This window comes from Etheostoma cragini, chromosome 7 (genome assembly GCF_013103735.1).
Source record: "Etheostoma cragini isolate CJK2018 chromosome 7, CSU_Ecrag_1.0, whole genome shotgun sequence".
NCBI lineage: Eukaryota > Metazoa > Chordata > Actinopteri > Perciformes > Percidae > Etheostoma > Etheostoma cragini.
The window spans coordinates 14,274,723-14,289,538 of record NC_048413.1 but is presented as its reverse complement, the minus strand read 5'-3'; the positions used below and the strand labels follow the sequence as shown (position 1 = coordinate 14,289,538).

At 40.1% G+C, this 14,816-nt stretch overlaps 1 protein-coding gene and 1 long non-coding RNA gene across 5 annotated transcripts; one reads left to right on the top strand and one right to left on the bottom strand.

Moving 5' to 3' along the window:
* The first annotated feature begins 5,032 nt into the window (after window positions 1-5,032).
* LOC117947159 lies at window positions 5,033-7,931 on the top strand. The gene is made up of 2 exons (XR_004657178.1): window positions 5,033-7,410; window positions 7,529-7,931. It is a non-coding gene; the product is annotated as an uncharacterized LOC117947159 (long non-coding RNA).
* On the bottom strand, window positions 7,801-14,119 carry znf740b (zinc finger protein 740b). Of its 4 annotated transcripts, none has more exons than XM_034875771.1 (7): window positions 14,010-14,119; window positions 11,825-11,975; window positions 11,400-11,633; window positions 11,162-11,290; window positions 10,927-11,059; window positions 10,343-10,461; window positions 7,801-10,175 (listed from the first exon to the last, which is right to left on the bottom strand). In XM_034875771.1, exons 2-7 carry the CDS (start codon window positions 11,867-11,869, stop codon window positions 10,026-10,028), a joined length of 810 nt encoding a protein of 269 aa, XP_034731662.1. In that variant the 5' UTR covers window positions 11,870-11,975; window positions 14,010-14,119; the 3' UTR covers window positions 7,801-10,025. The 4 variants fall into 4 exon arrangements, with proteins under 4 accessions (XP_034731662.1, XP_034731664.1, XP_034731665.1 ...); XM_034875773.1 differs by lacking the exon at window positions 14,010-14,119 and adding an exon at window positions 13,770-13,968; XM_034875774.1 differs by lacking the exon at window positions 11,825-11,975.
* Between the last annotated feature and the right edge of the window lie 697 nt (window positions 14,120-14,816).

The following is a 14,816-nucleotide window of genomic DNA, read 5'->3' as shown; positions in this document are numbered from 1 at the left end:
CACTGCTAAATAGAAAAAACACTGGGGAAACCGATGACAGCATGTTGGATGCAACACAGTAAACATATTAAAGGAAATGTCATTATATTGTCTGAGCAGGACAAAGGCCAAGACCCACATAATGTTTTATGACCCAGTGTATTAAAATTAACAAGGCCATTTAGCTCTACTGCTTTCACATTTCAATTTAAGCAGATAATGCTTGAGACTTAACATAATGAATTTAACATCATGTCTGGAAATCAGGCCATCCATTGTCTATTGTTGAGCTGCATTTCTTCAGTTTTCAAAAAAAACCTAGCCACAATCATATCTGCAGAATCATTGTAAATGTTACATAGCATTTTGAAATAGGTCATTAAAAGCTGCTCAAAGCGAATGTGGTTGTGAGTGAATGCAGAAAGCAAGTGGTATGGGCCCAGGCCTGCTCCCTTTGCCTCAGCAGCATCTCGGCAGCCTGACGTGGTTTATGGTCCCAGTTGCCCCCTGTGGGTCTGTTTATGGATTCCCATAGAACAGAGAATCATGGCCACTCCAGGAAAAGCCAGCCAAAAACAACACCTCCACCATTGCACTCTTGCCTGCCTTTGCCATAACTCAAAAAAAAAAAAAAAGTGTTCATGACAATGACATAAGATGACTGTAAATTCTGAGGCTAATGCTTAATTTGTTTTTGTTGATATAAGATAAAAATGTCACCACAAATGTGGCTGTAATACTGTATGCCCACATGTTGGTGAAAATATATATATATATATATATATATATATTTTTTTCTATGGTTTGGAGTGGCAAAGCAGTTATTTTATAATATCAGTAAGATTTATTACATGAAGATGTTCAACTTTGATAGGATAATGGAAGGACACCCCCAAGGCCATTGTTAATCGAGGAAATTTTCTACCTGATGTGTTTTCCCTCTGCTGTTTTCCACACTGTTCTCTTCTGCCAGTACAGTGCATTACTCTGTACTGAAGCATGTTTCAGAAGACTGATAGTGGAAGCACTCTGAATGTGAAAATACTCTCTGGTTAAATGTGGTAGGCTACTGATTGTGTTTCTTTGTGGTAAGATGGCAGTAAATCCTCAAGCGTAGTTGCTGCTGCAGGTTTGCCGTTCTGCAGCTCCATCATTCTCTGAAGCTGCACAACTGGGGCACATCTGGTTTGCGGATGGCTCGACTGGACTCTGCCTGTAATCCAGAGGTTAGTGTTTAGCCGGGCGCCTGCCACTGTCATGATGACAGTCAGAGGTTACTGGGTTACTGCTGTTATCAAATAGTCAACACTAAGCTTTCGTCTCTCAATGATGCAAAAGAAGCACTAAAGGAGGGCCATCCGTCATTTTCACTGTACACAGTTAACATCAGACATAGCCATGCTGGCCGTAAAGCTTTATGAGTCTTTCTGCTGGTGTTATTCAACTCCCACTGCATCCATCAGGAAAACATATTGTCTCTTTCTCTTTTTTTTCTGGCCTTGTTTAGTCTTGTTTTGCCAGGAAAAAAATCCTCTGCAAGCCCTCCACTGTTTTACTACAGCATGTGTGTATGTGGTTTTGTAGCAGGACCAAAGAATGAAAAGAAAAGCATTTTCTGTTGCATAGCTCTGAAGCCTCCGTTTGTTCCCTCCTCCCTCTGTCATCTACTCTTTCTTACTTTCTCCCCTCCCTCCCCGTGGATTCCCCAACCACACCACAACACCGTTAACAGACGCAGCCCTGACAGATTTACTGCCATCGTCTTTCCATTGGCCGCCAGCGTGACAGCGGAGATTTAGTGCTGCCCTCTCATTGGCCAAGCCTTGACAGGTTAATTTATGGGTGCACTGTGATTTGATGTCTCCTGCCTTTGAAGTGAGTTACAGCTCTGTCGCTTATAGGACACAGAAATGGTGTCAGGTTGCAATCGTAAAATCTTAGCCCTGAAGGGAGGTGGCGCTGGAGTATAATGGTTCTGACGTCATGAGAGGAGAAGAGACCTTCTTGTGAGCAAAGAGGAAAAACAGTAATGTGTGATAGGAAAAAAATGCTTCTGTTCAAAATGTTTTAAATAGTTCACAAAATATTCTGCTAATGCCAAAGAAAGAAATCCATTTGTGCTGCAATCTTTGTGCGCGTCTGCTTGCATCCAGTTACATCTTGCCTCTGTTTTGAGGTTTTTCTACCTGTGTAGGAATGTGCATTTGTCTTCTTCTCTTTTCACATTCCACATCGCTAATGTTCAGCAGGTTTTTGCTTGACTTTGAGGTCAGTAGATCCAAAGTGACTTGAGTAAATCACACATATATCTCATAGCTGATCAACAGCAGCAAACTGCCAAAGTCACTTTGGTGTCAGACTACTGTATCTGCTCACTGCAGCCCCATTCGTGCAACACCATCATCTATCTGCAGCCTATCTCTTCATCAGCCTGACAGTTTATCCTGACAAGTTCAAGAAGAGCAAGAGCATGCAGCCCTGTACGAGCCTTGACCCATGGAAATCTCTAAGGGTAAAAAGCATGGCTGCCCCTGCCCTGTCTATCAACCTCAAGTGAATTCCTTGCTCCGTTTCCCTTCGATATCAAATCCCTGTCTTTACTCTTTCGCTTTACACTTAAGGTTGTCTGCTCAAGTGGAAAATTGTCGAAAATAAAGAGACAGAGGAAACCCCTAGACTTGCCTTGTCAAGTGGGATTAGATCATTTCATTTGAGACCTTCTCGTGAACTTGATAACTTGGGGTTACACACCTGCTCTCTGACAATGTGCCATGTAAGAGAGAGAAAACAGGTTTTACATCTTTAAGAGACATGATCCCTCTGAACTCAGGGGAATGATGGATAGTTTGGCGGTGTGTTTGAAGAGATTGAGACAAATATACTTGCATAGTTAACCATTTCACTGAGGTATTTTCTGTAGAGTCATGCTCTGGATGTAAACCACTCTTTTTGTTGCTCCACTGTTTGTAGAATGGTTTTAATAGTCAACCTGCATCGTTTTTTTAACCAAATCTGCAGTTTTGAATGAAGGAAAAATGGCTATTCTGATAAATTTGTACTAGAGAAGAAATGGGTGGTTTTTATTTGCATCTCTCCTGATATTTTTTAAGTGTGTTTCTGGTATATGAAACATAATGGTTGTGGCTTCCCAGATTAATATCTTTCCACAATGTAGTGAGCATCCTGCCCCTCCGAAGTCCAAGTATGGACTCTTGTTGTGGCTGGTTGGTTGTTCCCTGGAGAAGCAGCTCAGTGCAAACGTGTAACAACAAGCTATAGATTAATAGGGAGGCGTAAGGCCAAGGCATGTTAATGTATCTGTCGAGGCTAAACGCACCTGTGTTGGAAAGGGATTTTTACACAGTTGGCAGGACACCGGGGTGTCCATCCTGTCAAGGGGAATGTGGATTACTGAGGTCAAACAAATCTCAGCACAAGATGACACACCTGCACATCTGAACATGATCTTTGTAAATGTATCGCTCTAGGGTTAAAACAAGAGGATATATCCAGTGAGTGGCAGGAAACTAAGGCTACAATCGGCACGGGCTCTCCAACATTTGACGGAAGATTAGAAAAATGTCTGCTGCAAAATTCAAAGGGTAGAGTCAGAATTTGGCATAAACAACATGAATGTATGGATCCAACCTGCCTTGTATCAACAGTTCAGGCTGGTGTTGGTGTAATTTTGTGTGGAGTATTATCTTGGCACTCTTTGGGCATGTTAGTGTCAATTGAGCATCATTTAAACGCCACAGACTACCTGAGAATTGTTTCCATTCCAAGTCCATTCCTTGATGAACACAGCATACCTATCTTCTTATGGCTACTTCCAATACAATTACAAGTCATGTCACAAAGCTCAAATCATCTCAAACTGGTTTCTTGAACATGACAATGATTTAACTGTACTCAAATGGCCTCAACTGTCACCAGGTCTCAATCCAGTAGGGCACATTTAGGATGTCGTGGAACAGGAGATTTGCATCATGGATGTGCATCCGACAAATATGCAGCAACTGCATGATGCTATCAAGTTAATGGACCAAAATCTCATAGGAAGGTTTCTAGCACCATTTTGAATCTGTGCCATTAAGAATGAAGTCAGTTCTGAAGGCAAAAGGGGGTCCAACCCAGTATTAGCAAAGTGTGCCTAATAAAGTGGCTGGTGAGGGCAAGTGCACACCCTGAAACCGAAGCAACTAAATGGAATTCAGCCATTATTCATTTTATTATCTACACCTGTACTCTTCCTACTGTGACATATCAGAGACGCCATTGGTCACAGGTTTAAAAGCGTGAAGCCTTTTTTAAATCTCTGCTTTTAAACCACCGCTGTTCCCCCTAACCACTTTCCCTTCTTTTCTCTCAAATCTCTCAGGCTTCGCTCCATATGTGTGATTGAGCCAGGTTGCAACAAAATTATTTAGAATATTTAGGTTGCAACTTATGACATGACTGGAGATTCATTTTCATGTATGAATATTCATGATTTAAATGTATCAAAACAAGCAAGTAGGCCAAACTTGACTTTTCCCTTGTTACCTGTCACATGGCTGATGGCTTTTGCTTCTCCTCGTCTCTGTGATACAGTTTGTAGTACTGGGAATGATATGCAGAAGCTAATTAATCTTGTTGAGTTACACTAATTAGAAAGGTAGTGGCAGACATCTGAATATGGGACAGGTTGAAGCAAGATATGACAGACCATTCCCCATCAGAGACATTTTGTTAAAGGTCCCATGGCATGAAAAGAGGTTTTTTAACATTAACATGAGTTCCCTCAGCCTGTCTATGGTCCTCCAGTGGTTAGAAAGGGCAATAGGTGTAAACCGAGCCCTGGGTATCCTGCTCTGGGATGGGCCGATCTGGAATCTGACATCATAAGGGGCAAGGTTACCTCTCCTTTTTGTGCTTTGCCAGCCCAGAGAATTTGGCCCACTCATAAGAGAGAGACATCATGGCTTTTAAACGAGCAAAGTGGCAATTGATCCAGGCCACTAAGGCCTGTATAAAAGCATCCAAAGAGCACCATGTCAGGGGACCTTTAAGCAGGTGGCTGGCAGGCATCCAGTTGGTAATTTCCATACATTAACTCGATTTTAATAACACTAACAGTACTACTATGGCACTATGGACACTGTGCATATACACTTTGGAGGCCATTTTGTCTATCTCAGTTGGGGGGAAATGGCTGCCGCTAAAACCCCCTTCACTTAACCCAGCTTTCCTTAATTCTAGATTACTAAAGTTCTCATACTGGTGCAGGATGCCTTTTGGTTATAAGGCAGACCAGAATTCAGCTACGTACATAATTTATTTCTGACTAATAGCCCCCAGTATAAGAGAATATTACAATATTTGGTGATCATTAATAAGTAATGCATTCCCACTTTCACAGCTCATTGTTTGACTAGAACTTTGGATTTATGGCAAAATCTTTCGTATAATATCAAATAGTTCTTATTGAGCAAGTGTGATACGTCAAATGAATGTTTTTACATTTATGCTAACACACTTGGGTTAATATTAAAATGCTTGTGTGAGTGCCCCAGTAGAGTTATGTTCGCAGTTAATTCATCTGATTTCAGATTCAGTTACATTTCTGCTTTACATTTCATTGAGAGAAAAACGTTGTTTATCGTCAGGTCTTGATTGCTACTTGCATTCAACCTGTTTCTCCGTGTAAATGTTTGAGGAGGTGTTCACTGAGGTGTCCAGGAGAATGGGAGTAATCCGGACCGAGGAATTGAAATTTTTATGATGATGATTTTATGATGGTGGTGCTGCTCTTGATGAGCAGCACCACCACGCTGACGGCAATTGAGCACCTCAGACAGCTTAAATATCACCGCTAATTAACACAGAGAGGTGGGCTGTCGCAGGCATGATGGATGTTCTAGGGTTGGGAAGGGTGTGGGCAGATCCCTGCTTTCAACCAACCAGTGATTCCTTTATTAATCAAAGCCTGAGATGAAAAGGCTCTCCCACACCTTGGGGAGAGAGAGATAGCAGGAGCCATTGTTGGGAGGGTTTCAATCATTCAAAGGGAGCCTGTGATGTATTTGATCAGGGGGCATCCAAACATTTGTAGGAGACAGAACATTTCTGCTGCTAAGCGCTTGTTTTTGTAAACCTCTGAACCTTCCACATGTTTACAGAACACAGTATGCACAGTCAACTGAGATTTACTGGTTTCTTAGGAAAGTTTCTGTTCGGAGGACCTATTTTTTTGTCCCTCTGACAGGAGAAGTGATCATGAAGAGAGTTTGCTATCACTCTTAAACAGCTCTCCTCCCTGATGGAGTGAGACAGACTAAGCACAAAGCGGCACCCCTACACTTTACCTCTGGACCGACTCCATGAACAGTCTGTCTTGCAGAAATGATTTTGAACCTAGATGATTTCAGCACTTTGTGTATGAAGATGGAGTGTTATCTCCCCCTCTCTGGTCTCCTCCCTATCTACCTCACTTAAGGAGGTCCATTGTTAAGTGCCAGGGGCCTGTGGGTGCTGTAAATCAGGTGGCAGTGGATGTCTCTCATGGGGGAAGGCGCACACTGCCAGCAGCCTTCAGGCTGATCTCATCCTGCCTATCTTAATGCTTTAATTAAGGAGCTGGTCAATAGCAAAGAGGAATGTACTAAAGGGTATGATCTGCACATCCTAATGTACGACTGATGTTATGTCTGTTTGACTACCCAGTTTAACAAATAGTTCCAAGTACTGGGATTTAACATCAGATCTGGGTCATCTATTTCCAACCAACTCCAGGCCATGATATCAGTCATTGGCTCAGGAAAGATGTGTATTGGTTATCTTAAAGCTCCAGAAAACTAGAGAGTTGGATTTGTACAGTGCAAATACCATCAGTTTCCTTACTGTCTCAAGGAAGGCTGTGAACAGACAGTAGCTTAGGATACACCTCCCTCTTGTGGCTTGGTACGAGGTGTTAAAACTATTGTATTATGTACTTGTGCTTGTTGATTAATTACATTATTCAGTAGTAACTCATTGTTTTAATTTTCTTATCAACCAAACATGTGAAGCATTCTTCAATGAAAGGATTGGCGTTGTGTCATTGTAAATTGAATAGGTTTGGTTTTGCTGTGACAATGATCAGAAAACGTTTAAAAGTTCCTCAGTTTTAAGACTCTTCTTAAACAATGGACATTTGTCGTTATTTCAAAAAATCTATTTATTTTGAGAAGTAGTTAGTAGATTAAAACAGGCTACTTTTGCAGCCTTATCTGAAACAGAATAGCAAATGCCTTCATCTCATAGTTTACAATGATTATTGGGCTTGTAATCATTTCCACAAATTGTGATGTTTTAGTAGTCTTATTGTAGATTGATTATCTTCTTTCTATTCATGCCAAATGAATGTGAAATCAGGATTTGATTCCCCTCCGGGCCTTGACCTCACTGCTGGTGTTTTCTACAGACTCATTGTGCCATTAATTTGATTATTTAAACAATTATTAACCTTTTATAGAAAGTGAGCACTATCTGCTTTTATCTCAATTATGTCAATACTTTTTTTATTCAGAGAAGTGAACACTGGCCTTTATACTGTGATGGATGCCATCTGCTGACAAGGTTGGTGCATTACATGTTTCTGAAACGTTTGCAGTCTTTCTAGTCTGGAGGATTCAGGACGTAATGTGCTATTTGAAGACAACTAAATTCATTTATTTTATGTTGATTCAGTGGAATCCTCACATCCACTTTTGCTATCTACAAAACAAATTCTGAATATCTGGATCCTTAAAAAAAAAATTACTTTAGAGCCACTGGTGCAGAAAATGTGAAATACATGCATTTGTTTAAAAAGTGTAACAGCTTTATTGAGACAGTTGGGGCCCTAGAACTCCTTTTACTACAGTATGATTGACCGAGTCAATAATAATTTCACTTCACCCCTGAATAGACAAAAAAGGTGGGGCTCAAATAAAAAATAAAAAAAAAGTATATATCTTTACCAAAAACAAAATATATGGAAGATCCTTCAACAAATACATGCAAAAGACACATTTAAAAAAAATACACTGACTAATCATGGCTGCTCATCTAAAAAGGGAAAAAGTGGCAGCTTTTACTTTACTCCTAATAGCAAGTTGAAGGATGACTTTTTCAATTTTTTGCTGTAATAAGTAATGATCAGACTAATGATTATAAATTTGTAAATACTTTGATTTTCTTTTGAAGTGTAGGTCTCATACATACTATTTTCTACCCCTAGTACAATTTAAATATATATTAACTTCATAAAAAGTAAACAAGTCGGTGGTGGGCCCCAAACTTCTTTCACATAATCTAAATGTCGGACAGCAATAGAAGTACCAGTCTACAATACAATCCATTAGAAGTGAGCTAACGTCTTCTGTCCAGTGTTTACAGTCTGATTTCATCATACAGAGGCCTTAACAGAATATAATGTAGGTTATCGTCGTACAAAAAATAAAACACGGGGACCTTATATTCCCCTGTCCACTGCTCATCCTCTTCATTGTAGATGCTCAACATTAAACTGAAGATGAAATGACATCCCACTGTATTCAGATCACATTCAGTCAACTGAAGATGAAGTCAAGCTCTCGAAATCTGTGGATGAGTCTTCTCACCTGAGAACGGTTTGAATTCATCTGGGCACTGAATTAGACTAGTCTGAACCAAACTTCCCCAAGTACCTCAGGTGAATGTAACTTCAGATCTAGGACTAGTTTTAATCAAATTGTGTGTTAATGCACTCTCACAAACCTTTATGTGTATCTCAGGATTTCAGAATACAAGGTGACCCAGCCTCACTTACCAAAATACTTTTGAAAGGATAGATATCTTTCAAAGTCAGAAAAATCTATCAATGCTGAGCAAGGAAAAAAAGACTGACAGCTGTTTTTTTAGGAACAGAGAGACAGACACAGTTCATTTATATTGAGGGGGTTATTACAGAAGCACCTATTACTGCAACAGACAGGTGATTCCTACATCCAGTTTTTATATAAACAGAAAAGCTCACTAACTTTGTTCAAAAGCATAAAAAAACAAATCTTCCTACAAAACCTGTCAGCCTTCTACTGTATTTCAACAGTAACCTATGAACAGTCAGGACAAAACCCCTCTAAAACAAGGTACAACAGTGAATATGTGAGCCAACAGTCGCTACTCAACTTAACTAATACCAAGATTAGTTGAAAATGTTACATTTCAGGAGCATCTAGTTAACTTTTAGTGTTTTTCCACCCATTTGTACAAATCGCTGTCATCTGTTATCCAGTTTTACAGCTGAATGAATAGCAGTGGAAAAAATATTTTAGATCCATTTAGATTGTGTATTTGAAAAAAGGTGAACTACATGAAGGTAAAATAGATTAGCAGTTTGCTATGTAATAGGTCCATTTCATGTTTAGATCGGTGTTATCAAAAATGACATTAATTTTAATTTCAGATTACGCACACAACACCTTGAGTGTTGGATAGGTGGCAGCACAGACCACAGGTCAGCTGTGATCTGTCCCTTAAAAGCAACAGCTGGTACTTCGTCAGTTGCATTAAGAACACAAAATAAGAAAAATCTGAACACTAAAAAGCGACACAGTTCTGTATGTGTGTTCTTTAGTGAACAGTCCATATGTAGTAGAGGGCAGCACTGGGGTTGATTGCAGGTCAACAGGATACCTAAGAGGTGCTGCACGATACATTGACAGTCAAAATTACTGGCAGCAATATATATTTAAATCAACTGCAACATGTCAGATAAAGAGACTTGCGATTTCATTCAGTTATTGCCATAATAGCAAGACCTGTCGTCAATTACTCCTTCCCATTTTGTCTGTATAGCGAATGAGATAGTAGATTTAAAAAAAAAAAAAACTACAAAAATCCACTATCAAGCTCTGTGAAAGAGCTGGCCAGAGCAAAGTAAAGATTGGTTGTGTTTAAGCTAGGCTGTTTTTCTGGTTACAGTACTGTTGAGCTCCAATGTGAGGCATTTCTTAGTTGCGGACTGTGGTTTGCTGTTTGTAGGGTCTCTGGAAAACGGTGGGTCAGACAGTCAGACGGTTGTTGGAAGGCTGTAGGGGGCTCCAGGAAGCTGGATGGGCAGATGTGTCCTGTGAATACTGGTTCTCCTCTTTGCTCATCCCAACTGTACATAGCCGTCGGTGTCTCAGTAGCCTGTCTGTCCGTGAGAAGTTCTGGAGGCAAAGTAAGATGTTTGTTTCAGGCAAAGTTAGCGGAACAATGCTACCGACACTGCTAAAACAGATGGATTCGTTGAATGCGGTAAGATCCTGAATAATGTGCAAAAACCTAGAAGTACATGTAATGCACATACACTTTGATGAAACAACGGCTAACTAACCTGATGGCAGCGATCACACTGGTACGGCTTCTCTCCGCTGTGCACTCTCTTGTGTCTGTCCAGGTGGTAACGCTGAATGAACCGCATGTCACAAGCGTCACAAGCAAATGGCTTCTCTCCTGTGAACAACAACAGGCCGATCTTTTAGCAGAATAGATCAAGACTCAAGGCATATTTCACTAGATGCAAGATACTTTTAAAAATTAATTAGTAAATACAATCTCTTTTTTTGAGAGGCATTGCCCAAAAAGCAGCACAATTACATCACATTGACTAACACAGAACCAACATTTACAAAAATTGAAGAATAAGGACAGGTAGAAAAACATATAAGGTATTATAACACATTAAAAACATGCATTAAAACACTTGTACCCACCCAATTTAGTTTTAAGTCTTTGTTAATTGTTGTTGTTGTTTAATCCAACAAGTTGGAGCTTTAGAAGGGTGGATGCTGACTGAGGTCCAACCGGCTGAATAGTGGCCTTGCTACTCATAACACCACGTTTCCCATATCTAATCACTAAATGCCAAGGAGCGAGAAGGGTCACACTGAAGTGAAGACGTGAGCTCTGAGTTCTCACCTGTATGTGTAAGTATGTGACGCTTGAGGTGGTAGCTACTCCGGAAAGCTCCATAGCAGTGGTCACAGATGAAGTTCTTCTGGACTTTCAAGGAACTGTCATCGTCGTCCATAACCATTGGTGGAACAGAATGCTAACAGCAATAAAAAATTGAGATGAATGCAAACTGAACATCAAGAGCAGATATTTGCAGTTTTGCATGTATACTTAAAAGTGCAGCTGTAACTACCTTTACCTCCACTTTAACTTTGCTGGATGACCCTGATTTTTTGTGCTTCTTCTTGGGTTGCATATTCTGGTTTGCCTGCATGTCCTTTCCATCCATCATTCTTGATGAGTGATAATCCCCGTCTTTTCGAATCAGCTTTTAGAAAAAGGAATGGCATTAGATAAACTAGCAAGAAATAACAGAGTTAGAAATTACAGCTTTAACTTTCAGAGTGACCCTGCCCAGTTTTCTCTCTCTATCTTACCAGGGGTGGACAGCTCCCGGCTGAAGGATGGCCCATGTGGCTGTTGTGGGGTTGTCCATGGTGAACCTGGTGTCCATGGTGGTTGTGGCTGTGCTGCGATTGGGTTTGGTGGCTCTCAGGACTAGCCCGGTGACCTTGACCCAAAGGGGACACCATCCTCTTCTGGCCTGGGATGTTGTTGGCCTGCATCAGGGCCATGCTGGACAGCACCGCCTCGCAGCCCAGCAACCCAGCCTGGCAACACAAAACAACATGTCAGAGCAGAAAGAGTGGGCTGTAGGACTCCTCACAGAGAAAAGGAGTCAGGGGAAGGAGAGAGAGAGAGATGAGTAATGGGTGTAACAGAGAAATGCACTGGCGTCTGGATTGGAAATACAAACTAAAAACAAAATGGTGAATCTGGAGATGAAGAGACTTCCACTGACCCATTTCATATGGTCTCGAACAGAGTTGTTGGGATGGTGTGTCATCGCCGTGGTTTGAATGCGTGTGTGTTTGGGGGAACTGGGGGGGGCTTCACTTAGGATGAGGGGTAACAGAAGAGACCACACCCACCCAAATCATCAAGGGCCAAGCCTGAAAGTAGAGGCATGATAACATATGGCTAACATTTTTACATACTTGAATCAGGAGCTGGAAATCAGACCAATTTAATCGGTTTCACAAATCTGGATATCTGACCAGAAATTTTGATCCAGCATATGTGCAGTTTATCAGGCAAGTATGCCCCAATGGTTTGGTGCATTCCGCATTTTCATGGGTGAATAAAACGGTCAGATTGAGAGAGAAAAAAAACAACATCCAATGGGGGAAATTAAAACAGTCAAAAAGAAAAGAAAAAAATCTGTGAAGGTATGATACATTGATAAAACAACTGCTTCATATATGGAGTGATACTGACATATATAGAAAGACAAGTATCTAAAAGATGAGCTGCTGTTTGAGAGCAGCAAGGGTACTATAAAACAGTACCCAATGTGTAGGCATCTTAAATTAGAACACAGGCAACATGGAATGCTTTCTAAACTGTAGCTTTACTCTGGCCTAATATAACTGTGCACACTTTAAAGCATATTTAAGCAAAGGTTAAATAAGTTTACATGCTTAAATAAGTCTACACCTAAGAAAGCAATATTGGCTTTGTCATGTTTAATAGCACAAGCCAGTTGATGAAACATTAAGGTATTGAATAGTTCAGTAGCCAGTTAATCATTATACAATATACTGGATATCAGGCAATAAAATCTGTCAATGAGGTTACAGATGATATTAACACATGTACCCAATGACCTGTGGTGAATTGTAATACAGGTCATTAAAGCACTGCATGTAAATTACTGAGCACCACAAACTATTTACTAGGAATAGGTACAGTGTAAAAATAATGGGTAAGATCCATGTTTGCACTATTCTGAAGAGGAAATGTAGCTCTATTACTGAGACCTTTTATGCTCTACTTTGATTATTTTCAAACTGAAGTAGTGAGGGAGAAACATTAATTACTAATGAATTACTACTTTCATCTTTTAGTATCTGGGACAGCAATGTTAATGCTTAGTGTGAGTGCAAAATGTGTTACATTTAACAAACAGGAACAGTTGTGTAAGCCGTTACACTTGCATACTTTACAATTTTAATTAGAAAATAGGACTAACTCTTGGTTAGAGTTAAGCATTTAGAATCCATTCCAAACTTTCCAAAATGTGTCATTTGTAAATGTGCCACTTAGACAGTAGTAGAAAAAACAACTGCCTCTTGTGCTGTGGTACACAAAACACAAAACTAACAAAACTAAAAATGGCAAATGGCCTTTGATCTAAGTGGGGAATGATTAAATCCGTGGCACTGGAAAGCAGATTATTTGATATAAACACGTTAATTTCCTGGCATCAAGGCAAATTTACATAAAACCACAACGCAGATCCTAGATATATACTATGAGTATCATTATGATTATTGCAATTTTATAAAAAGAATTTCACATCAAATAAGCTGTGAATACAAATACATAGCTGATATATCGACCTTGCATGAAAGCTTAAACAAACACTGCTATACATAATTTAACTCAATGTTAATCATTCTTTACTGTAAGCGTGTGGTTTTAGAATCTTACACACATGATAAGTCGCTAGCTAGCTAGCTCAGCTAGCGCAGCTAGCTAGCTAGCGACTTATCCTAAAAACGTTATAGTTTCTGTTAGAAAAGCGACTACCGGTATGGCTGAATTAGCTTTTAAATCAAACTGGACTAACGTTATTTATATAGCACACTGGTAGGGCAGTTTGTATTTAGATACGAGTTAGACTACAGGTGCAAAAGTGTGAAGCATGCGGAGAGTCTCTGCTGAATGAAACAGAAAAGGCTAACCTGCTAGCTAGCCAGTAGTTGGGGTTTTGGGGCAACTCTTGTATGAGTGAACCCCCACCCCCCGCCAGACAACACAACAACAGCCAGCCAGCCAAGAAGGCAGGCAGGGCGTGCGGGCTCAGCGCCGACCACTAAATTACACCTCCCTCATAGACTACAGCTGTTACAAACAGGCACGTAGCTGATTACACAACGTTTAAAGAGCCACGAGTTAAATTCTTTGGAAAAGTGACGGCTTACCTTTTGATTTGTTTGAGTTTTGTAGGTTATTATTTCTTGTCGCACTTCCAATTTTTCCTCAGTTTACAAACACTGACAGGAAACGCCACCGGAAGTGCTACCCGCAGCGAGTGGTGATTGGCAAGAAGCCCTGCCACGTGACTGAAGCGGAACGACCCACATTCACGGCCATAGTTGTGAGGGAGTGAGACCTTTTTAATTATATGTTCAATGAGTGAAACAGAAACGTAATCGGCGACTATTTTGATTATCTATTATACATTTAAGTCATTCTTGAAGTAAAAATTACAAACATCCGGTTTCTATTCTTGTCCTCAATGCAGTTCATGGACGATCTTAGGGATTTTGGACTTTTGGTCAGGCAAAACGAGACGTTTCAAGCCATCCCTTAGGCATTTTCACTGTTTTCTGATGTTATCCAGATCGGAGGTTCTCACATCTTCTTACAAGAAAGAAAATATACAAGGGACCCCAAATTTATGTCCTTTGGAATAATTGGACATAACATTTCTATAGTCTTAGTTTTGCAAACAACACAAGAGAGATGTATTAGATATATATTACAATTATTTCCACGTTCTCAAAACAGAAAACAATGCAATTGCCATTGATTAAATTACCTGCAAGTAACACTGTGCTAACAAAATATCAATTGCAAATCAAGAGAAAGGGGCATTTCAGAACATACACACACATATCAGAGAAGTGTGAAGTGTTTTACATTTAGTGCATACATGGTCTAAATAAAACGTGGATTCTAATTACGGTATTGAAAATATACAATTTTTTAGATTAAAACATAATCCA